This window comes from Salvia splendens, chromosome 3 (genome assembly GCF_004379255.2).
Source record: "Salvia splendens isolate huo1 chromosome 3, SspV2, whole genome shotgun sequence".
NCBI lineage: Eukaryota > Viridiplantae > Streptophyta > Magnoliopsida > Lamiales > Lamiaceae > Salvia > Salvia splendens.
This window is the reverse complement of record NC_056034.1, coordinates 32,048,356-32,073,237: the sequence shown is the minus strand read 5'-3', so window position 1 is coordinate 32,073,237 and position 24,882 is coordinate 32,048,356. Positions and strand designations below refer to the sequence as shown.

General features: G+C 37.5%; 1 protein-coding gene and 1 long non-coding RNA gene across 4 annotated transcripts; one reads left to right on the top strand and one right to left on the bottom strand.

Moving 5' to 3' along the window:
• The first annotated feature begins 9,689 nt into the window (after window positions 1-9,689).
• On the top strand, window positions 9,690-10,515 carry LOC121795289. The gene is made up of 2 exons (XR_006049447.1): window positions 9,690-9,743; window positions 10,128-10,515. It is a non-coding gene; the product is annotated as an uncharacterized LOC121795289 (long non-coding RNA).
• A 101-nt stretch (window positions 10,516-10,616) lies between these two features.
• On the bottom strand, window positions 10,617-13,919 carry LOC121793803 (phosphatidylinositol/phosphatidylcholine transfer protein SFH11-like). 3 transcript variants are annotated; one of them, XM_042191838.1, is made up of 12 exons: window positions 13,739-13,919; window positions 13,282-13,620; window positions 13,108-13,207; window positions 12,774-13,040; window positions 12,425-12,502; window positions 12,021-12,122; window positions 11,838-11,887; window positions 11,640-11,748; window positions 11,487-11,555; window positions 11,106-11,228; window positions 10,967-11,008; window positions 10,617-10,865 (listed from the first exon to the last, which is right to left on the bottom strand). In XM_042191838.1, the coding sequence occupies exons 1-12, from the start codon at window positions 13,789-13,791 to the stop codon at window positions 10,821-10,823; spliced, it is 1,377 nt and encodes a 458-aa protein (XP_042047772.1). In that variant the 5' UTR covers window positions 13,792-13,919; the 3' UTR covers window positions 10,617-10,820. The 3 variants fall into 3 exon arrangements, with proteins under 3 accessions (XP_042047772.1, XP_042047770.1, XP_042047771.1); XM_042191836.1 differs by having other exon boundaries at window positions 11,106-11,231; window positions 13,739-13,918; XM_042191837.1 differs by having other exon boundaries at window positions 11,106-11,231; window positions 13,282-13,617; window positions 13,739-13,918.
• Window positions 13,920-24,882: the final 10,963 nt, after the last annotated feature.

The window sequence follows — 24,882 nt, the reverse complement described above, 5'->3', positions numbered from 1 at the left end:
CAAATACACAACGAAAGAAATTCATGCATTCAAGTAATTCACATCGTATGAAATTAATCCATATAATCAGAGCCAATTTTTGGCTCTGATACCAATTGCTGGGTTTGGTTCCCCTTGCGCAGCAGAAGTCATGCATAAACAAATAAATCATGCATACAGATCTATTTGACTGATTATAGGATCAATTAAATGTTAAACAATTAGTTGTATGCTAGAACACATATAATTCACAACCAAGGAATAAAAACCATAATTCATGAATTCCTACGGTTTAGAATTACCGAACAGATTCTCTGAATAATTGATGATTGCTTGCGCCTTCTCCACATGAATACTCAACCAGGAATATTCTAATCTGTATCTCGAACTCACAATCTGACCTTTGGGTGGGCAAAGCTCGTCAGAATCAAAAGGACTCAGACTAGAAAAGAAGACAAAATATTAGTTTTCTCAAAAACCTATTTTTCTTCCACTCCCAGAGGGGCAGCACGAAATTTTTAGTTAATTAATGATAAAAAAAACAATTAATTAGTCTTCTATTTAGTCTCTTAATATATAGTTATGATGGTCCAGATTAGGGATCCATGGAGGTTGGATTTGGGCCAAACCTATTGGACTTTTACTAATTAAATTGAGCCACAATTTAATACACGTCCAAACAGAATATTATTATTATCCACTATAGTATAATAATATTGGCATGTCTCCTTTCAAGGCGTTATATGGGCTGGAACAACCTAATAATTCAGTAGTCTGGCAGTACCATAGAAAAATGTTGTGGCAAAGACTCTAGGGTTCTGCACGACCTTACTACAATTTTTGTAGAATAATTTGGCGCATTCATAGCGGAAGATGGCCGAAGCAGCTAATAAGCACCGGAATAACGTCAAATTTCAAGTAGGGGATAAGGTGTTACTTCGCTGGCAATCCTACCGCCAAGTCTCGTTTGGTCCCCCTTTACCGGCTAAACAGAGTAGGCCCTTTCATGGCATTTCACGGTAATGAAATGCATAGAGGAGGCAGCTTATCGTCTTCAATTACCCCTCAAGAGCCACATACACGACGTCTTCCACGTCTCTCTCCTAAAACCATTCACGCCCCATTTGTCCGGTTCTGCGGTGCATCAGGTACCACAAAACTTCAACAGGGGTCGCCCCATTGACGTACCTGTTCGGGCGATTGCCGAACGCACTATTCTTCGCGAGGTGCTACCCCATTGCCAATAGCTGGTGCACTGTTCTGCGGACCTAGCCATGCCTTTGTGGGAGCGTAAGGAAGACCTGTTGCGTCATTTTCAATCGTTTGGCCTTGAGAACAAGGCCATAGTTAACGAGGGGGGGAGTTGATAGGGACCCCAACATAAGCGCCGCACTGCGAGGGGAAGGCCCACAACTTGAGCACAACGACAGAGACACCGAGCGTCGTGAACCAACAGTAGATGAGGCCAACGTCGATGAGCCAAAGACAAGGAGGCCTAGACAGAACTTTACAAGACTTGCACCGTAACGGGATTTTAGTTCGTACTAGATAGAGATATGTTTTACTTAATTTATTTGTTTCCTTTTGTCGAATATTTAATTATGGTTATGATTGATTTGAGTATTTCTTTTTGGGTTTTCTTCTTGATTCATTCCCGAATCATAGTTGAATCAAGCATGTTCCGAACTCTACAGATACTATAGTTCATTAGAGAGTCAAAACATTGAGAAATACTTCCTCCGTCCCTTAAAAATAGACCACATTTGCCTATTTGGGATGTCCTTAAAAATAAACAAATTCTATTTAAGGAAACTTTTTTCTCTCTAATGAGTTAGGTCACATTCTCCACCAATAATACTCCAATCACTTTTCATTCTATCACTCTTTTATTTTATCAATTGTACTTTAAAATTCATGTCGTTTCAAATTGTTTATTTTTTAGTGATGGAGGGAATAAGAAATAAAATTCTACTTCTCAAATCTAAAGTTTTTGACCAAAACCCTAGTTGCTGCTAGGGTTTCGTCTTCTTGTTTTCAAATTTCCATGCAATGAGTGCTCTCAAACCATCGATAGAACTCAAGATCCTATCATACTCCGATTCTTTCAAGTTATTTCCATTTATTCCAAGTTAGGATCGATTGTGCCAAATGTTCTTCTTTCTTCCCCACCTTCTTTAATCGTCATCGGTCGCGATCAATCGAGCTATCTATTCATAGAAAGTGGGACAAAAATAATTAATACTTCCTCCATCCTAACTAAGCTGAGTCAAAACTTTTAGGCACGAAGATTAAAAAATTATGTTGAAAAGTAAGAGAGGGGAATAAAGAAAGTAGGAAAGATAAAGAGAGAGTAAAAGAGGTTATGGAATAAAGTAATAATGATGGGATGTTTTGTTTTTTTGTCAAAAAAAGGAAATGATTCAACTTAGTTGGGACATCCAAAAAGGAAATACGGCTCAACTTAGTTGGGACGGAGAGAGTACATTTCATGTCATGACAACATATTTACTAGACTAATAAATTCTATATTCAGATATAAATAAATATAATGTAAATATGATTTTAACCTAGAAATGAGAATACAAATACTAGAAGTTGAATTATATACATCACCAAAAATTTGAAGTACAGGAAATTATAATATTTTTTTCATTATAATATGACTGCAAATTAAGTGTGGATTTATCATAATGTTCATACAGTATTATTTATTTTTTATCGTCAAAAATCCCGGCCAGCGGTGAACTAACCTAAAACTTTGAGAATTTTGAAAGTTAGAATTTTTATGTTTTCCACATTTTCCTCTATACATAAAAATGTCAGGAAGTAGGGACTGCATTTTTCACATTTATTCATTAAGACTTGATTGTTTCGTAGTGCCATTTGAGGTGCAATTATTAATTCAAAATTTAGTTCCTAAAAAAATAAAAGAGAAGAAGAACATGCATGATGTGTACAAGGTTTGTGATTTCTCAGAAATAATGGCAGCAAAACTCTAAAGGGTGTTTGTTAGCTTAAAAGTCTTTGATGGCCAAATATAATTATACTACAAGTCTACAAGGCACCTTTCAAATATCCCAAAATATTTGAAAAAAAAAAACTTCATTAACTTTTAATTCACTAAACCTTACTTAAGATTAATTAAGTTTGATTGAATAGTCAATTCATCGCATATTTAATGATTTTTATGTCTATTTATTTTAGAATTTAAAATATAAAAAGGGTAATTAGTAAATAACATACTCTGTATTAAGTAAAAACTAATTTAAATTAAGGCTGCGATATTGTATGTAGCATTGATGTGCATTTATGATCCTTAGGGTAGTGGTTTCATTAGAGATTGAATGTATTTGTCATAATAAGGATTATTAGGTAATTTTCTATTATTTTTAATTAATTATGAGATTTGAAGTAATTTATGTTTAGACATTTTTACCCTCTATCTATTATGATTACAATAAATTTAATTTTTTTAACTTGAAATACAAATCTAATCTATTTCATTAGGGATTCATTATCATATCATGATTAATATGATTCATTAACAAATTCTTCAAGATTTTTTCGACACATTTCATATATCATAACGCAATATTTTCAATATAGTTACACGTACATTTAAAATCAATTTAAATTATTCTTCCAATGTAAGGGCGTTAGCTAGGCAATAATATGACTTCCATTTATTTTTGTTTGATTGTTTGTAAAGTTTTAATCTCTTCGTTTCTTAAGAATAGGAATTTTGAAAACGGCACGAATTTTAATGCAAAATTGATAAAGTAAGAGAGAAGAAGAGCAAAAATGGATAAAGAAAAAAGGGGAAGACAGAAAGTAGTTAAATTAGTGTTAATGGATTGTGAGGTTCATTTCCTAAAATGGAAAGTTTCAATTTTTAAGAAACGGACTAAAAAGGAAAAAAAAAATTTCAATTTTTAGGCACCGGAGGGTGTATTTTTTTAAAAGGATCACAATTTTGAGACATAAAATTTCTTTGCTATAATATTTTTATATTTCATCTGTTTCATAAAAGTAGGCTCAATTTTTTTTCGTCTGTCTCATAAAATGGTCTATATCCATTTTTGGAAAGCTTTCTCATTTATTATTTTATCATTTATGGGTTACACCGTCCACTATAGGACTATTGCAACTAATTTTTCGACTTCTCTTTACTTTACCAAATAAAAATTAAAATTTGTGTCATTCGCTAATGTCCTATGGGACTGAGGGATTATTTTTTTCCAAAATCACATTGTATCTTTCGATTAATGTACCCTAATATCGATTTAAAAGGTTTTCACTGTCATGTTAGAAACTCGACTATATTGTAGAGGTTTGTGCTCAATACAGAACTAATTTTAAACGCAGAATCAAAAAATAGATCATATAAGACAATATATAAGGTCATTGTTAATTCATTTTTTATAGGAAATTTGGATTTTAAAATGATCTAGGTCATTTTTGTAGTATCATTTACTTCATCTTAAAATTCAAAGTTCTTGTAATGAAGTAAAAATGTCTTGTTTTGAACCCTAAAGAACAATGACCTATTACTTTTAATTTGTGTTATGTATTTAAGGAGATGTTTTGCATTTAACGCGACCTAGAGGTGCTTAAACCAAAAAGGCGGTTCCGAACCGTTGGAAGGTTAGACGGTTCCCAACCCCCGAACGGTTAGGCGGTTCCCACAGTTCGGTTCATGGTCATAATTTTTAGAAACCGGAACCGCCGGTTCACCAATTTGAACCATTGGTTCAACGGTTCATAGTAGGTTTTCGGCGAGGACATAGGCTTTTCAGGCATTGCAGGTATAGGGGTGCAGGAAACCGGCGGTTTTCCAACATAAACCGCTGGTTCAGACATGTTCACGCTGGTTTCGGCGACTTTCCAAGTGGAAGGCGTGGGGCGGCAGATGTAGGCCTGAAAACTGGTCAGAAACCGTGGACTTGGACCGCCAGTTTCGGGCCTGAATCGGAACCGCCAAATCCCATGTCGGGTCGGTTCAGGTTCAATGTTTTTTTGAACCTTGAACCGCCGGTTCCGAACCAAAACTGACGGTTTATGAACCGTGTACACCTCTAATGCGACCAATGCTAAAGAATCATTAAACAATTCTAAATCTCACGAAAACTATTAGCAATGCTTCGCACTTACGAATGTATATGAGCATTTTCTTTTAAGTAATGTGATCTTAAATTTGTAACAAGAATTCATATTACGGACCTCATGAATTATCTTTTCATTTCCTTACAAGTCATTACGGCCGTCGTGACGATAATATCCATCTAGCTGGATTTTTGAAATTTTGGTTGTCAACGTAATATCATTGACATTTCTACATTACACTTTTCAATGGTATGCAGCCGCTTTTACTTTTCAACATTTCTTTAAAATACACAAGACTTTGATATATCTTTACAAATCACACGACAAGCAACATCATCATCTTTTTCCCTATAAATAACTGAAGCAAAATCATCCAACTCCATTCCATACACTGTATAAAAGAGAAACAAAAGAGATAGAGAGATGTCGTCTGAATTTTGTCCAGGTACGTAACAAGTACTCCCTCCATCTCAAGATAGCTGGAACATTTCTTTTGGGTACGGGATTCAATAAATTGATGTGTTAGAGGGAGGTAAAAGAGATGAAGAGAGGGTAAAGTATGAGAGTAGATAAAGTTTTTGCCAAAAAAATTGACTCAACTACCTTGAGACGAAGGGAGTATTAAAATAATCTCAGTATATTGTAATTGCATGAAATTGGTGTTTAGAGATAATAACTGTAGACCTAAATGACTTGATATTTTGATGCAGATGTTGGTAAGAGCTCGTGGCCGGAGCTCGTGGGGGTGGCTGGAGACAGCGCTGTGGCTACTATCGAAAAGGAAAACCCGTCTGTTGATGCAGCTATAATCAAACCGGGTGATTCGTACCTTACGGCTATCTTTTGCGATCGAGTGTTGGTGTTTGTGGACTCGAATGGAATAGTTGAGAGTGTTCCTACTGTTGGTTAGACTTCAACAAATTAGTGACCATATTATTATTAAGTTCCTATAATTCCATGTGCATGCAACGTCTCATAATAAATAACTAAATAATTGTATGTACATTGTATACTTCAATTTTATGTTTCCAATTTCCTATACAATAGTATTGTTACGTGTATATGTGTACCATGTATCATGTGAGAAATAAACATATATGAAGAAGATATATTTCCTTATTTTATACTCCCTCCGTCCCATTAAAGATAACTCACTTTCCTTTTTGGTTTGTCCCAACCAAGATGATCCATTATTTAAAATGGAAATACCTTTTTATTTCTACTTTATTTCATCTCTCTTACTTCAACTCTTTTCACTTAACACACAAAATAAAGCTACATAAAATCTCGTGCCACCCGAGGAAGGGGTCATCTTCCTTGGAACCGAGGGAGTACTTACATTTGATTCTGCATACTGAATACACAGACTTGGTGCTCTTTTAATTTTTTTTTCTAACAACAATTTCGATCAACCTTACGAATGATATATTACTATCTACTTGATGCTAACATATCAACACCATAAGCTAAAGGCGAAATGTGGTGTCTTTGGTTAGAAAAATGAAGAAAGCACTAAATTTGTTATTTGGATAAGAATTTAATTGGAATTTCTCGTCGAGCGACAGATTTTAAGAACGCTAAGTTCGTTTATCTATATTTAAAAATAAATTATGGTTTCAAAAAATAAAAATCTGGTGAAAGTTCATGTATTTACATAACGTTATGATTTTGTATCTGAAAACACGTTCATTCAATTAAACGGCGTCGTTTAATGCACTTAGTCAGCCACGTCTTTAATTTTTATTTTAAAAATTCAGAAAACTTATATAACACCAAAAAAGAATGGCTTTAGTGAGTAAAATTTACCTACCATCGTATCTCCTTGATTATTACCGAGCAATGTGCGAGTGTTCACCAAGCACAAAATACTTTACCGAGCAATTCAGCGAACTTATATTGCAACAAAAGAGAGAGTGTCATATCAGTTTTGCAGCAAGAGAAAGAGCATATTTGACCGTTGAACTCTTTGATTCTATATCTATTCAATTGAAAGATGCATGAGCATGAATCTCATGCATTTTTTTTTATTAATTTGAAAGACACACAAGTGTCACGCGTTGCTCACTTTCTGGGAAAATAAAAAAAGCACCCCATATATGGAAGTGCATTGTTACCTTGGAACACAAAAAGAATTTTCTCGGAAGAAATATTTCAATGGAATGTTTAGTAAGGAAATGTTTTTAAATACTCGTACCATTGAAATATTTATTGATGTACTCTATGTGGCAGCCATCACGAATTAAGACCAAATTTTAGCCATTAGATTACGAAATCTAGTGGTTAAAATAATATCACGCGAATTATATTTTAAATTAAAAAAATTATTAAATAAACTTAAAAGATATTAATGTCAATTTTTATACATGATAGTTAAAATTAACCTCTTTTTAACGAGATCTCAATTGCATATGTTCCGACGATGATCGGATGATGAAATTTTATAATTTTTCATTTTTTTGTATATGTTGATAAACAAATTTTATATCAATAAATGCATCAAACAATCTAAATACTCCCCCCGTCCCCAAAGAATATGTACTTTGGGTTCGGCACGGGTTTTAATGTAAAATTGGTAAAGTATTGTTAGTGGAGAATGAGTCTCACCTCATTAGAGAGAAAAGACTTTCCAAAATTAGAAAGTACATGTTATCGTGGAACAGACTAAAAATGAAAGAGTGTATATTCTTGTGGGACGGAAGAGACTATAATGCATGTACAATATCGATAAAACCGTGTTGATATATTTTGGTACTTGTGTTGAGATTCTCATGTCACTGCATTGTGTTGATATTTGTAACACTATGTTGATATATAAAAACGTGAAAATTATTATGTTATAACAGATTTACTGTATTACCCTTTTGTTGTTATCTACTCCCTCCGTCCCATAGTAGATGTCACACTTGGGGATTGACACGGAATTTTAGGATGTGTTGTTTTGTGTGTTAAGTGGAAAGAAAAATAATATATTTATATAAATGTGAGAGAGAACTTTTTCCAAAAAATGAAATGTGACATGTTTTGTGGGACAAACTAAAAAGGAAAATGTGACATCTATTATGGGACGGAGGGAGTACTATTTATTGGAATACGCGATCTTTAATCTCATCCACTCATTTTAAGATCTAATAGTGTAGGATTGGTTTTAGTTTTAGATTGGATACTATATGCATTTTAACATGACCCATGCCGAGCAAAATTAAAATGATTTTAGTAATTGCTTAGTCACCAGAACTAGTAGAAATTTACTCGATTTATTACCGAATACAACTTGGCTTGGTAAGTACTAGAAAATCCCTATTGTCACTTAAGTTACATCTTTGCTAGCAAACTGGTATAGTTTTCATCTGTTGGCATCAAATCTTGAAATCTAATGGTTCTGATTTTAGTCTGTAGAATAAATGTAGTTTGCGATTCATTACACCTCAATTTGTGTATATTTATCTTTAGAATAGTGATTTAGAGACATAATGTCTTTGCCATAATAGAAATTATTAAGTAATTTTCTATAATCTTTATTTAAATTAATTACTACCTATGTCTCTTAAAAAAGAAACTATTACCATTTTGAGTTGCCTCTTATAAGTAGTCACTTTCTACACTTTCTATTTTAGGAAATGGACCCCACAATCTTCTAACTCTATTTCCACTACTTTTTCTTTTTCTCTCTCTTACTTTACTCATTTTTCTCCCCCTCTCTCTTACTCTGTCAATTCTCCTCTCTTATTGTACCAATTGTGCATTAAAACTCGTGTTGTTTCAAATGTTTCTATTTTTTAAAGATGGAGGTAGTATGAGATTTGAAGTCATTTATATTTAGATATTCATATCCAATGCTCCCTTTGTTTGCAAATAGAAGTTTCTTTTTTCCATTTCAGCCCTTCGTGGAATAGGAGTTCCGGTTCATTTTCACAATAAATAGCAATAGGTCTCACATTTCACTAACCCATTCCTCTCACATTTCATTTAAAACTAATACATGCAAGTGAGATTCATATACCACAAACTTTTTTTACTCACTTTTCTTAGAATTTCTTAAAACTCGTGCCGAAAATAATGAGACTTCTATTTGCGGACGGATAGATATCTATTATGATTACAATAAAATTTAATTTTTAATTTAAAATACAAAGCTAATCTGTTTGGCGGAAATATTGTTTCTTAATTAGGTATAAGGTTAGAAATCTAACTATAATATAGATTCATTAAACAATTATAAATCTCACGAAAACTGTTATAAATGCTTCGCACGTACATATGTAATGTGTGAATTTTCTTTCAACTAATGTGGACACCCTAAATCTTAATTTTGTAACAAGAATTCATCTTACGGCCGTCATGGTTTAATTTTTCATTTCCTTACAAGATTTTACCCATATACTATATGTTAAAGATGATATCCATCTAGCTGGATTTATTAAATTTTGAATGTCAACTTAATATCATTGACATTTCTGTTCAATGGCATGCAACCGCTATTACTTTTCCACAATTCTTTCAAAACAGAAGACTTTGATAGATCTTTACAAATCACACGACAAGCAACATCATCATCTTTTTCCCTATAAATAACTGAAGCACAACCATCCAACTCCATTCCATATACTGTAAAAATCACAAACAAAGAGATAGAGATAGAGAGATGTCTGAATTTTGTCCAGGTACGTAACAAGTACTCCCTTTGTCCCTTTTGTTGTCCCTATGTAGCTGAGTAGTATTCATTTTGGGTTGTCTCACTACAGTTAAGTCATTTTTTTGGCAAAAAAACAAAATATATCTTCTTTCTTAGTTGAATCATTTTTTTGGCAAAAAACAAATTGTATCTTGTCTCTTACTTTATTCTCTTTTCATCACTCTATCTTTTTCTTTTTCTACTTTATTCTCTCTTCACTTAATTCACTTTTAACACAATTTCGTAAATCCCGTGCCAAAATGAAACGTCTCTACTATAGAGGGACGGAGGAAGTACTATTAAAACAATCTTAGTATATTGTAATTGCATGAAATTGGTGTTTAGACCTAAATGACTTGATAATTTGATGCAGATGTTGGTAAGAGCTCGTGGCCAGAGCTCGTGGGGGTGACTGGAGACAGCGCTGTGGCTACTATCGAAAAGGAAAACCCTTCGGTTGATGCAGTTGTAATCACACCGGACGATTCGTACCCTCTGGCTATCTTTTGCGATCGAGTTTTGGTGTTTGTGGACTCTAATGGAATAGTTGAGAAGGTTCCTACTGTTGGTTAGACTCCAACAAATTAGTGACCATATTATTCCATTTCTATAATTCCATGCACAACTTGTCATAATAAATAGCTAAATAATTATATGTACAATGCATACTTAAACTCTCTATTTCCTATGCATTAAATGTTATGCGTACCATGTATTATGTGAGAAATAAACATATATGAAGAAGATATTTCCTTATTTTATACATTTGTTTTCGTACCAAATATACAAACTTAGTATACTTTTAATTTTTCCTTTAACAACAATTTGGATCAAATTAAAACTGTCCACTTTACACATTATATCAATCTCATAGTGAAAATTCAGTAATATTTAATTGAGTGTATATATCACTATAAAAGAGAAAGGCTTTGGCGAGTAACATTTACCGAGCATCGTATCTCCTCGATAATTACCGAGTAATGTGTGTGTATTCACCAAACAACACATGTTTTGACATTTATTTACAGTTACTGATGTAATAATAACTGTTTTTGTGGCAGTTTATTCATCTCTTCAGCTCTTCCATATGCTGTGAAAGTCCTTTTAAGACCTGGAAAGGTGCAGCAATCAAGAAAATGTAAAAAAAATTAGTTGATTTAATGAATAAAAGAAATAAGTTAGAAAATAAGTTGATTGATTCTGCTCACTCACCAACTTGGCATCTTCCAATGCAGTTTCAAGCATCTTGATTTTCTGCAAAAAGAAATGTTATTCCATTTTATCTCGAGTTTTATTGAATAACAGTTGAAAAACTACTTGATACTTTAAATTATTGAAAAAAAAACTATACTTCTTTTGCATCTTCAATCACAGGCTCAAAAGCCTGGAGCTTCTGAAAGAAATGCCCATCCACATATTTCCTAGAGTCTCTGGCGATCTCATTTGTTGGAGACGAGTCTTCGAATTCAGAATTCTGCTGCATTGGTTTTATGTTTGTTTGTGGAAAAAAATTAGTAAAAACAAGGAGAATTAGAACAGATGGGAACCTCAATGAACTAATACTAATCTCATTTTTCCCTCGGTTTTTCATAGCTATAAATGTTAGCTCTGCAAGGAAGATATTTCAGTAAGATGCAAGAATATTTTAGCGTGATTCAGCAAATTGCTCGTTGAGATTTAGCAGAACATCAGGGAGCTACTAGTTAAGGTAGCAAATGGAAAAGATGCTTACATTGTGACCAAACGCACTCTTTTCACTCGAACAATTCCTCTGCTCACCCTCCTCGGTATAAAGCATTGCCTAGCAGAAAAAGTACAATCTAAGCCACATTACACGAAAATGCATCAATGCGAATATAATTTTTGAAAGTCGTTGGGGAATAACCTCAAGCGTTGCAGTGATTTCAGGATCATTCCAAGGTCCTTTGTCGCTAAAGAGGCAGCCACCAGTGTCACAACATGTGCAGTCACCACCCAAGAAACTCGGGAGATTACTATTGATCATCAGACATGGTTTAAAACAACAAAACTAATTGTAGGAGCATATTTCCTCCTAAACCAAGTGCATTGAGGAGTAGAGTACCTTGGATCAATAGCTTCAATTAGGCTTCTTTTGTAGTCTGATCCCAATACCTGCATATTTATTCTGTGAAAACTTACATTGAAATTCTTTATTACTGACCATGATCATTTTGGTGCATATAGTGGATGAAGTGGATATGGGAGAAAGCAGAGAAAACTAGGAAAACGAACAACATGTGCTTACTATGATCTTAGCCAAGGTGCGGGCATCAAGAAACGCTTTGATTACTTTCCAAAGTACCCTAAATCCTGGTCCGGCATTTACAATAAAAAGCAGATGCAATGTCTGCAAACATTATAAGTGGAAGGTATTTACTGCATAGAATTTGGAGATGCCTAAAACAAGCTTAACTTTGCTGAATTAGTTAACAAGTACACATTAGTCTAAAACATTCAAATCATTACAACATTCTGTTATAGCAATCAATTCTCTCATAGTTGTTAGTTATTTATGTTTTGGTTAAGTTTTTAGAATGGTTGAAAAGGTGATGTCTGACAAAATGTAGGCAATGTAAATCCCTTTTCATTTGGTCACACAATATCAGATATGAGATAGCACTTGTGTATTTACACAGTGAATGTATTTACCTCGGGATAATAGCAGCTATCGATTTTTTGAATTTCCATAAACAGATACCTAGCAGGTTTTGAAAAATGGTTCATTCCCTGTCAAACAAAATTGCAAGTCTGAGTAAAATTATCAAATGTAACAGCAAGATACAGGAAAGTTTTCAATAGATTACAAATAAATTTAGCATGTTGTCTACTACTGCTTCGAGAAATTCATGTTCTTGTATCACCAATTCTATATAAGTTTTACTTAAGAAATGGAAAATTCAGAGATGCAATTCTGTATTGCTATGTTGAATCCAACTTGATAAAGTGATTAGAATCAAATTTGTCTTATGTTCTAGTATTGCAGCCAGAGACGTCGTACCACATCCTTTACATCCAAGATACTTATGGTTGAAGCTATGTGTTTCTTTGCAGCAAGTGAGCACGCGGGATATCTCCAGCTCAGAGTCTTCTCCTGTTCACATATGTGATGCTTCACAAATCTCTCAATAGTAGTCACTCGTAGAAACATGTCAAGATCAGCCATTCCGATACTTTCAATATAAACCGGCCTGCCACATCTGTCGACTCCATGATATCCGTGAGGATAGCATTTCTTCACTTCTTCACATTCTTCAAAGCTGAATTCCTGCGTAGATTTTTTGAATTCATCATCTAAGAGACACGAAACATTTGAAAGTTGAGAAAATGGATACCTGTAAGATTGTGTCAATCCGCATCTCCTCTCGCCACTTAACATATTGCACAAACATGTCTTTCGCTTTCATCAGATCATAGTCTCTCATTCGAAGGAATCTGCACCGTAACAAGTAGTACATCAACACAAATTCACAAAAAAAAAAAAAACTGAGTGAAATCACAATACATGCCTTAAAAGAGTATGATAATCCAAATGCTTCTCCGATAAATGACCCTCGAGAAAAAGCAATTCGCGAAATGCATCAACAATTTTATCGTCTTTCGGATTATGAGTCCCCTCGAGAAGCCATTTCTGGCTCTGGCTCCTCCACCGGTACTTGAACGGCTGCGAGAGAAGCTTCATGATGCCGCGGGGGCGTTTCTCTTTTACGGGCGGTAGCTGCCAGTGAGTTTCAATGGGAGGGTGAAAGGCTTTGGGGCCCCTTTCAGTACACTTACTGCTAGGGTTTGGCGACCCTGAAATCAACACCTCTTTCAGCAATTCCTTCGGTTTCAGCATGATTGACCTACTAAATTCCATCAAAATCAGGAAATATGCAATTACTGAGTTAAATTATCCGGTTTTTAAGATCCTTTTTGCTTGATTACAATTCAACCATGACAGTGAAACCAAAAGAAAAAACTCACGAGTTGATATTCTGATTAATTGCTAAGTAAGCAGAGGCAAATAAAAAATTCATCGAATTTGATAAGGTAGAGGAATATATGGAAGCAGGGTGAGACAAAATGTGGAAGGCGTTACTGTATAGGTAAAAGAAGAGAGAGATATCTGCGAAATGGTGATTGCGTGGGTTTTGAGTATTGAGATTGCTTTCATACAATGCAATGGAATATTGCGAATGTTTGAATGCCAAGAAACCCCGCCATATACATGACTTTTCTATTCTTGTATTTATAATTAATAGATGTATACTTAATCATATATTTTGTGCAAGATATGTATGAAGAGTTTGTTTTAGGTACAATATTTAAGATTAAATATTTATTCAGTTAAATAGATAAAATTGATAATACAGAAAAGAGGAAAAAATAAGATAAATAAAAAAAAGGATAAAAATTATAAGAATATCTGATGTGCAAAATATATTATAAACTTGAATTAGGGTTATTAATTGGAATGATAACTAAAGTATCAACCTCAAATTATCTGCAGTAGTCCCAATTACAATATGGATTGTACTAATCAAAACAAATAAATTTGTTGATCAAATAACATTCATATGATATGGAATTCATAAAAATTAAATTAATCATATCTGTAAGAAAATAAAAGATATTCTAATTTAGAATATATATTATTTTTATTAATAATTAAAAAATGTCCAATAGCATGATAACAACTCAAAAAATAACATGTAACACAACAAAAAAATCTAATACGCAATAATATAAAACAAACAATAGCATTTTAATATAATCCTTTATTAATACCATTTGATGAATATAATAAATTGACTTCAATGGTAGTATTAAAAAAACAAATAAATCAGTGACAACACTCCAAAGAATTCAAATACTTTTCACCTACCAATCAATAAATAAAAACAATAATAACTACAACTACACAAAATAAATACTTTAGTGTATCTTCCCTCAAACCAACTCCATCTTCCAAAACGTTCTCTTTGTCAAAAACGGAAAGAAAAAAGATGACTATATCAATGAAGAATGTGTCCTACAATGATATTTCAAAATTCTTCACATTATTTCCTCTACATGAGCAATCAAAAATGGTATGTATTTCCTTCTACGATTATTCAAAAATTCTTCACGAAATTCTTCAATTTGATTTATACTTTAAATTTTTAGTCAACTTCAAGTTTATATATTATAATTAATAATATTATTATAATATTTTAATAATATTGATATAAACGGTATATTGTTTTGTTGCAGAATTACTTGGCTATTAGTAATACAGTAGCAAAATTACAAACTGTTATATTGTTTTGTTGCAGAATTTATATCAAAATAGCATACCTTCGTCAATTCATTCTTCAAAATATTCCATGATTTGTCTTTTTCCATTCCCTACATAACATATAGTACAAGATTTTGTTTTAGTTATCAATGAAAGAAATATTGTAGTATAGAGTTAAATTATTAAATTTCGGAATGGTTTATGGTTTACCTCTGCCAGTGTGTGACTTTGAATTTAATTGTAGCGTTGCTTATCACTTTATCACATTCAAATAAGACAATCATTTTAAAATGTTCAATCATTTTAAAATATTAAATTTTAAATGTTAAATTTAAAATAAGACAATCAGTTCAAAATAAGACTATCACTTTATGCCACCCGCAACGTGTCACACGGGTGGCCCGTATTCCGTCACGAAGGAACGAGACGGCGGTGTGACGCATTGCGGCGCCCCGTCTCGTCCCCAGCCCGTTCCGTGTTCCGTCACGGCGTGACGAATGGAGAGACGTCTCGCCACGCGCCGAGGCGACGTGGCGCGCCCCGGCGCCATGTGTGACGCCCACTCGTCGGCCCGCGAATGGGCATCATCACGCTGACGCAATAATTCATTTTTTTAAAATTTGAATTAAATAAAAAAAATAAATAAAAAATTAAAAACGGTAATATTACCGTTTATAGCCGTTTTCCATTTTTTTTTATTTTTTATTTTTTTACTCTATAAATACTCCTAATTCATCCTCATTTCACACACAACTACACATCTATTATTCTCAAATCATCTCCATTTCCTCTCCAATTTTCATCTAACATCTCATCACAAAATGTTCGCCGACGGAAACTCCGGTGGTGGCGGCTCCGGCGGGTGGGATCTCAACGCGTTCGGCGACTGGGGGAGCATGTACAACACATTGGGTGGTTTCGGTTCGTCGACGCCGGGCACCCAGGGTTCGTCGACGCCGGGGGGTACCAACCACCCAATTTTGACGTGGATGCATGCGTCCGTCCCTCCGCCCCGCAGTATTCGCAGGGATTATCCCAGATTTGGGAGGATTATTCCGTTGAACCCACTCCGGAAGAAGGCCTAGGCGGGGGAGGAGGCCGAGGCGGTGGAAGCTCCAGGGCGGAGGCGGACGAGGAGGAGGAGGAGGAGGAGGATCTAGGCCGGCATCCGTACGGCCCCAAAGAAACGCTGGCGGTGTACAACGCCTGGATCAGCGTCTCGTACGATCCCATCGTCGGGAATCAACAACCCCGGAAGTGCTTCTGGGAAAAGGTCACCGAGGCCTACCACCAGATTAAGCCGAAGGGGTCCCGCCGCCGCACATATAAGATGCTCCGCGCTCACTTTGACCAAGTCGACAGAGAGGTCAAACGATTCTGCGCCATCCACAAGAATGAAGCGGCTCATTACCAAAGCAGAGCCACGGGAGCCGACATTCTGAGGTCGGCTTTGCGGGTCTACTTCGTCGACACCGGCAAATAATTCAAATATGTCAATGTTTGGGAGGTCGTCAAGGACAAGGAAGGTGAGCCTATGGTGTGCGGTCCAGCACGGGCTCGACCTCGAAGCCCACGAAGCACACGACGAGTGGCCAATACTCGTCTGGTGAAGGCGGTTCGGGCAGCGGGCATCAAGAGTTTGCCTCGCAGGAGGTTGAGACCCCGACAGACATGCCGGGGGGTCTTCCTGTGGGCGCCGTCGGCCGCAAGGGAGAAATGCGGCGAAGGCGGCTAGAGGGAGGAGTGGCCTGTTAGGATTGGTATACTGAAAAGCATATTTCGAGCATGTTGCACGAATAGAATTGCTTGTATACAATAAACTCTACAATCCACTTTTAACCCAAGGCGAGTAGAATTAATTTTATCGCATTGGTGTTTGCTTATGCATTTATAAGATGTTTCTCAAACATTTAAATGTATAAGAAGCAAATAAGTATAATTCTTCTGCATAGTAGACTGGTCGTGAACGACGTTCACAGAAGGTGACGCAGTCGCCCTTTGTAGAAGAGAAATAGAATTTCACAACCTAGATAGGCTTTGGCTACCTATCGTGAAAGGTTGCAGTGTTAGTCCGCATGTTTCCTTACCTTAGGAAATAAACGACACTGGTGTGGTATAGCACTGAAGGATCTAACAGTTGAGATAAGTCTTTCTTGCTATTTACTGAAAGACGAGGTCTCGGTGATTGTTATTTCTTAATCATTGTTGATATAACTGTCACGACCACATCTCCCTATTCAAAGAAAGTGTAGCTATATCACGACTAAAACTTACTGAAACTTTCTCAACTCATCATAAGATGCTTAAATCAAAGGAAACATTTTCTGGAATGTGTTGAGGGTACAAATCATACTGAATCAGAGTAGTTATGGAAAAATTGTCTTTGCTAAATGAAAGTTCTAAATTTGCGCAACGGAAGAGTACCAAGACAGATGTAATATGTATGAAGACATACTACACCAGCTATCTTCCTACTTATTTGGTCTTCTGTCCCAACACCTCCTCTGCTTCGACTGATCAACCTGCACATTAAGGAAAACAATATGCAGGGCTGAGTACTTGATATACTCAGTGGGCTTATGCCGAAAACTGTTTTCTTTTAGTTGTCAGCCAAGTTTTTTCTGAAAATAAGTCCCGGTCACTAAAACTGTTATTTCTTTCTGAAAATAGACTGCAGTCTTTTAAACTTCTGATGATATACCATATCTCAATGCGTGAATCGGAAATGTGGCCACATTCCACGATCACTGGGCCGGCCAACCTGGCGCTAGCTCACGACCCCTGGACCGGCCAACCTGGCGCTAGCTCACGGTCCGTATGTGTACACTAGTCCGAGTAGGATTTACTGACCTACTGGGACCCGAATTCGATTTAACTGGGTTGGCATAGCCAACAGATAGGCAATCATAAAATAAAACATGGCATGACAACTCATTCAAATAATCATGTTTTCACATAAAACACGCTTTAAAAGAAGGAAGAGATGGCCCACCTCAATTGCTTAAACTCTTGCAACCGGGCGCTTTCCTATCCTGAGATTACGCGTCATGCGACGACGTCCCTCTACAAAAATTAATATACTGAAATTAGGCTTTAAGTAATTATTTATCTTACATGTATGCATGCCTAAGGGTGTGCTTATTATCTTACTTCTTGCCTTCTAAATTAGAAGTCTTAAATCTTTAATTAAATCGGTGATTTAATTTATTCTGAATCTGATCGATCTGTTCGGGTATAACAAATTTCCTAGATTATTTTCTTTAAGTATTTTGAAATACTTACTTGGCTAATAAAATCCGCTTTAATTCTTTATTGAATATTATTTCAACACGGCTGAAAAAAATTCTTCTCTTCCGTGGCTTAGGAATTAATCTCTTATACTTTGAATTACTCCAGGATAAAGGCTTCAACCAAATTAATGGTTCTAATAGTTAAATTCTCAGGCCCAAAATTCTTATTTCTTAAGAAATCGGCCCAGATTCTATTTCCTTTGAGGAGGCCCGATTTCTATTTTAATTGGCAAGGCCCAACTGTTACTCCAATCCATCGGCCCCCTCTTCCCCTTTCTTTCTTTCTCAATTCATTTCCTCAACAAAAACAAAATGGAAGCACACCCTAACTAGAAGGGGATTTCCGTCGATGGGAAGGCAGCGACGCCTCCTTATTCGTCGCCCGTCGGTCGCTGCTCCGGTCGGCGCCCTTCTCACGCCGCCGGATGTTCTTCTCCTTCCCGAAAATTCATACTCAAACTAGAAGAACCCTAGCTCGTCGATTGAGGCTTCGTCGGGCCACCAGAACGTCACCACTCCAGTCCACCGTCCTTCTCAGCCGCCGGCGCTCCCTATCCTCAGCACCTAGCTCCGTCATCGACGCTCTCGGCTGGGGCAGACGCTACTTGGCCCACTTCCCAGACCCGCGTCGCCGTCGCTGCTGGCCGCTTACAATGACTGCCCTAGCTCGTCCTTCGTCGTTCCGAGGATTCTTCTCGCGGCTATCCCTGCCGGCGTCCAGAACCAGGGATCCTCAACCCTCAAGCTAAGCCTTCTATCTTAGCCTATTTGGTTGATTCCTTTAGGGTTGATTTTGTTCTTATCCCATGGTTTGAGAATTTGACAGATTGTATCCGCCCTTCGAGGGAGACGGCAGTAGGTTGTCTAGATCTTTTAAGTTTGTGTGGATTTCTTGATTTGGTGTTCATAGGTGTACATGAATGAGGAAACTTAGGGGTTCAAGCTGATATGGTCACTGGTGTCTTATTTGTTCACTAAACATGAGATCGTTTCTATTAGGGTTCAAGTGGTTGCTATGCATATACTTTATGTTATAATACTCTATGACTATCATGTTGTTCCAAAACTGAGTGGTAACATTCTAACATGTCTTGAATCCCTACATGATGATATGGAAAATAAAATGAGCCGGGACTGAGTGAGGTTACCTTTTCCTCACAATGCTAAGTCGTTCCCCTTTGCTAACCTTGATCTTCCTCCCTCCTCCACTTGCTGCTCAATTTGGTGAGTAGTTTGTTGTGTGATGGAGGATGGAACAGAGGGGGAAATTGGCATATTTATGCACAGCTTGTAACTGAAAGCTGCACAATGGCTGATGTACTTGGCTGAAAAAAAGGATCTTTGGTTGGTTGTGTGATGGTTGCCTCCTCTGCAGCTTTGCAGAGTATAAACTCTGAGTCTTTTTGGCCTCCTTCCCAACTAATTTTGGTGATATGTGGAGGTGTACTCGTGCATTTATTTGAGTCAACAGCTCCTGGGCATGCTCTGATAGTTAACTGAATTTGGTGCTTTATTCTGGTGCCCTATTGCTGCACATTTAACCAAAATTGGCTTTATCTGGGGTCTAGTATTGGCTCACTTATGAGCTGTTGTCTTTTATTGCAGGTGCACCAGGTCCTTGGTGGCTTTTGTGGCTGACTTCCTTGACCAAAACAGAGGTACGCGCTGCTCATTGATGGGGTGTAGGCTGGCTGGAATTGCTTCATTAGCTCCAGCAACTTTCCAACATCCAAAAGGTAATATCTCCCTTTTCCTTTTTAGTGAAAGCTGCCACTCCATCTCTCCTATGTCTATTTTTCTATAGGAGCTGTATCTTGGGCAGGACTGAGAAGCGGGCTCCACGTGGTTCATCCCCTAATCTCCCAGCCCGTCGCGAGGGCCGAGGAAGTTCTCTAGGATTGCTCGGTTGTAGCAGTTCACTTTGAACTCTCCTTTGTTCTTTTCTCTTTTTCTTTTGTTTTCAACACATGTATTATTTACTAGTCATCGGGTCTCGATTCATTTATTCTCATCGCCGAAGATTGTAATTTATTAGTTTGAGGTTCTGTAAATTGTACTTGTACTTATTTTCAAGAAATGGAAATGCTTATTCATTCTTTAATAAAATTTCTCGCATTTTATTTCATAACTCTAGAGAATCTAAGTCTCGGCTATTACATTCTACCCCCCTTAACAAAAATTTCGTCCCGAAATTTTGTCTCGGTTAGGCAAAAAGTTGTGGGTACTTCTCTTTCATCTGGTCCTCGAGCTCCCACGTCGCCTCCTCGCGGCCGTGATGCTTCCATAGGACTTTCACTGTTACAATATTTTTATTCCTCAACTCTTTAACTTTTCTGTCTAGAATTGCTTCTGGCTTTTCCTCATAGCTCAAATCTGGTTCTAACACTATTTCTTCTTGGTGTACTATGTGCTTGGGGTCAAATACATACTTCCTCAACTGTGATACATGAAACACATTGTGAACATTCCCGAAACTTGGCGGGAGTGCTAATCTGCACGCCACAGGGCCGACTGTTTCTAGGATCTCGTAAGGTTCGATAAAACGTGGTTTCAGCTTGCCCTTGACGCCAAATCTGGTTATCCCTTTCGATGGGGATACTTTCAGAAAGACCTTGTCCCCTGCTTTGAACTGTAAATCCGTTCTGCGAGCATCTGCATAGGACTTCTGTCTATCTTGAGCTTCTTTGATTCTTCCTCGGATCTGTCGGACAATTTCTATTATTTCCTCTACCGAGTCCGGTCCGAGAATCCTTCTCTCACCAACTTCATCCCAGTAAAGTGGTGATCTAAACTTTTTCCCATAGAGTGCCTCATACGGGGCCATATCAATAGTTGTCTGGTAACTGTTGTTGTAAGCAAACTCTATAAGTGGAAGTACTGTCTCCCAGCTTACCCCACGGTCAAGCACCACGGCTCTTAACATATCTTCCAATGTCTGAATCGTCCTTTCGGACTGTCCGTCCGTCTGTGGATGGAATGCTGTGCTGAAATTCAACCGAGTGCCTAACTCTCGCTGTAGGCTCATCCAAAATCTAGAAGTAAATTTTGAATCCCGATCTGAGGTGATCGTTACTGGTACGCCATGCAGGCGCACGATCTCTTGCACATAAATTTGTGCCAACTTGTCCGATCCGTATGTGATACGAATTGGTATGAAGTGAGCACTTTTGGTGAGGCGATCTATAATCACCCAGATGGCAGTGTTTCCTCGCTGTGATTTTGGCAATCCTGTCACAAAATCCATTGCTATATAATCCCATTTCCATTCTGGAATCTCGAGAGGCTGCAACTTCCCATAGGGTCGTTGATGCAAAGCCTTCACTTGCTGGCAAGCCAGACATCTCTCTACAAACGATGCTATGCTTCTCTTCATGCCATCCCACCAAAATTGCTTCTTCAAGTCCTGATACATCTTCGTACTTCCAGGATGGGCAGTGTAGGGTGTCTCATGAGCTTCACTCATGATATCGTTCCTAAGTGCCTCCTCGTTGGGTACGCATAATCTCCTTTTGAAAGCGAGAGAATTATCCGCCTCTTCGCGGTAACCATCTCCCTTTCCGGTCCTCACTCTGAGACGAACCTTTTCTAGGGCTTCATCGTATCTCAGGGCGTCAATGATTCTGGCTCTTAAATCTGGTTCTATGACCAAGGTGGAAATCTTGTTGTCCACTGTCTCCGGGGCTTTTACTATCTCCAATCGCATCTTGGCGAATTCCCGGATAAGCTCTTCCTCTTTCTTATGTGAGGAAAGTAGCCACTTGAGGCGTAGTCTTTCTGCTCAAGGCATCTGCTAACACATTGGCTTTGCCTGGGTGGTAATTTATACCACAGTGAAAGAGCAGGTTTGTGCAGGTGTCGTTTCAAGCAAAGGGTGAATCCTACTGATCAGTATGGAAGTCCCTGCTAAACCTGAACCCGGTATCAATAATTCCTCAACCCTCTTCTACTGGGTAGTATAGTGAAGGTAGGGGTCGAATCCACAGAGATGAATGCGTTTTGGGAATTGTGGTGATATTCTGGAAAGGTTTGGTTAGCTACCACGCTTTGGGTTGAGACTTATCTAGACTGGAATTTAAGGTGGTACTCTACTGACTAGGAGGTGGGAAAGGTGTTGGACAGGCGGTTGTGTACGTGGAAAGTGGGGAACATGGTTTTCAGGAAGTATATGGAAAGTACTAGTTTACTATAAAAGGTTAAACAGAATATCAGAGGAAAAGAGGTAGTTAGGTGACTAGACTGACAGATCTGTAGGGTACCAGCTGAAAAGGTAGAAAAGTAAAGGACAAAAGTAAAAGTAACTAAAAAGTAAAAGTGGTCTCAAACTTGGATGTAGATGTTATCTTCTTCAACATGAATAAACTCAGATCAACAATCTCAGATTTCATGAATGAGAAACACAAATTAACAAACTTCACAGCTCAGATCTACAATTAAAACTTCGAATCAAATGATCGAACACTGAAACTGCAATTATGCTTACTGGTCAACATGCAGGGTGGCAGAAATCACGTAAACTGGGTTTTCACACTTAACTAATTCAGATCTAAAATCTAACAGCTATCTAGACTTGCAAACTCAGAGAGATTAACTACAGAAGTTAAAACATGCGATTCCACACTGGAAATTACCGTAACAGCTAGATCTAAGCTATCTAGGCAGAAATAAACGAAAACAAACATGAACCGATGCTGGAAAACAACTTCATAGCATTTAGAAAACGTTTGGATCACAACCAAGACTTCAAAATAAGCAAAATACTGGAAATGCGAAAGATCCAACGTAGAGAAAACAAACAAGATTAACTAGAAAGCAAATAAAGATTGTTTTTCCCACTCCGGGCAATGGAACTGCTAACTACGATCGTGCTGACTGGAACGAGAGAATGGAACTCCGGCGAACTGATGATCTTCAAGTGACCATGGCTGTGGCGAGGAACGAGAATTACGAAGGATAATGCTGAAGGAGGGATCTACCGAAGAGAAATTGCTAACTAAGCGTAGGAGTTAACTAACTAATTCCCATCTTCTCTCCAAGTGGATTCCTTTTATAGGGAGGCCTCCCTTGATTTTTAGGGTAGACTTCGAACATGAAATGACTCTTTTGCCCCCTTGCTTGTGGCTGATCTTCCCAGCTATCCTTCTTCTCTATCTCGAGCCTTTTTGGCATGCATACGGGTCAGGATAACAACATCCCGATGCTCTTTTCGCCTGAAGTATCCGAAGCTTTGCCTACTGGCTAGAACACTCAACCTGCACACTTTGAGCAACTGTTTTGCAGATATAATCAATTATGCACATCATACTGACTAGTAACCAAGGCCTAGAATACGACTTATCAAACTGCTCACACATACCACATGTTTGTCCTCAAGCGTGAAGAACAAACAAAAAGAAGTAAGTCGAATTCTAGCCTGGTTACTCCCCTGACCGACTCTATCCTACCCTAGACTCTAACTATGACGCAAAGAAAAACACATAACAAAGACAAACACATAAAAGAAAACTAAAACACTTAGACACATAAACACAGTAATTGGGCTATATTTTCAACCATCCCTTCCCTCGGGATCAGGTGCAATCCGGCCTTAGACAGCCTTGAACTTCCGCCGCCCCCCTTTTCTCTCCCAGTCAGTATATCCGCTCGTCAAGATCGCCCAAACTCTCGGCCAAACACTAGGTTCACTCAGTCACTCATACCTTCACCGGGAATGTTAGGACTGCATTCTCTCATATTGCTCGACCACAATTGCTTCGGACTTAGATTTCACGTGCAGCTACTGAAGGGCTTAAAGGCTTGAAACGGGGCTATTGGTTTATAGTGTTTTGGTTTATAAGGCTCTAAGGTTCAAAAACTTCTATTTTATTTGATGTGGGGGAACTGTGTGCATTTGGGCTCTTGGTTGTTGCTTCTCTTGGCTGGCGCTTCTGGCTTTGATATTCCTTCTCTTTCTTTTTTGTGGTCAAGTTTTTCTGACCATTTTTCTTCATATTCTTCTTTTTTTTTTCTTTGTGGCTTCGCCACCCTTATTCCTTCTTTTTTTGGGACCTGGGATGACTCCCTGGTCGATTTTCTTCCTTGGGCCTTCAATCACTCTTGCCCAGTTGGATTCTGCTTTCTTGTACACCTTCTGGTCAGTTGCCTTCTTGCCTTATGCCTTGCACACACAATTCCAGGGGCAAGGGGTTATATCTGGTATGTGTCTGGCTAGAAAATGGGGTTCTAAGGGTTGGAAAATAAATATTTTTTTTTGGGAGGAGGGGGGGTTTCCTACTGCCTTCAGTGTTGCTACACGCAGTCACTTCACCCTAGGCACCTTGTGGCAGCCAGTCTTTTCTTTTCTGAATTAGTGGAAAGTGGTTTCACTTTAGGCTTTTAACTCACATTTAAAGAGAGCTTTTGTGTTTTGGCTCTAAGTGTGGGCTTTTCTCTCATACTCGCATCATTCATACTGACTAGGAGATACTAAGGGGGGTGGTTTCCATTTTCCAGCATGTCTTATCTCCCTCAATTCCCCTCACCGTCAGCTCAAGACAGTTGAGTTTTAAGCCCAATCAAATAAA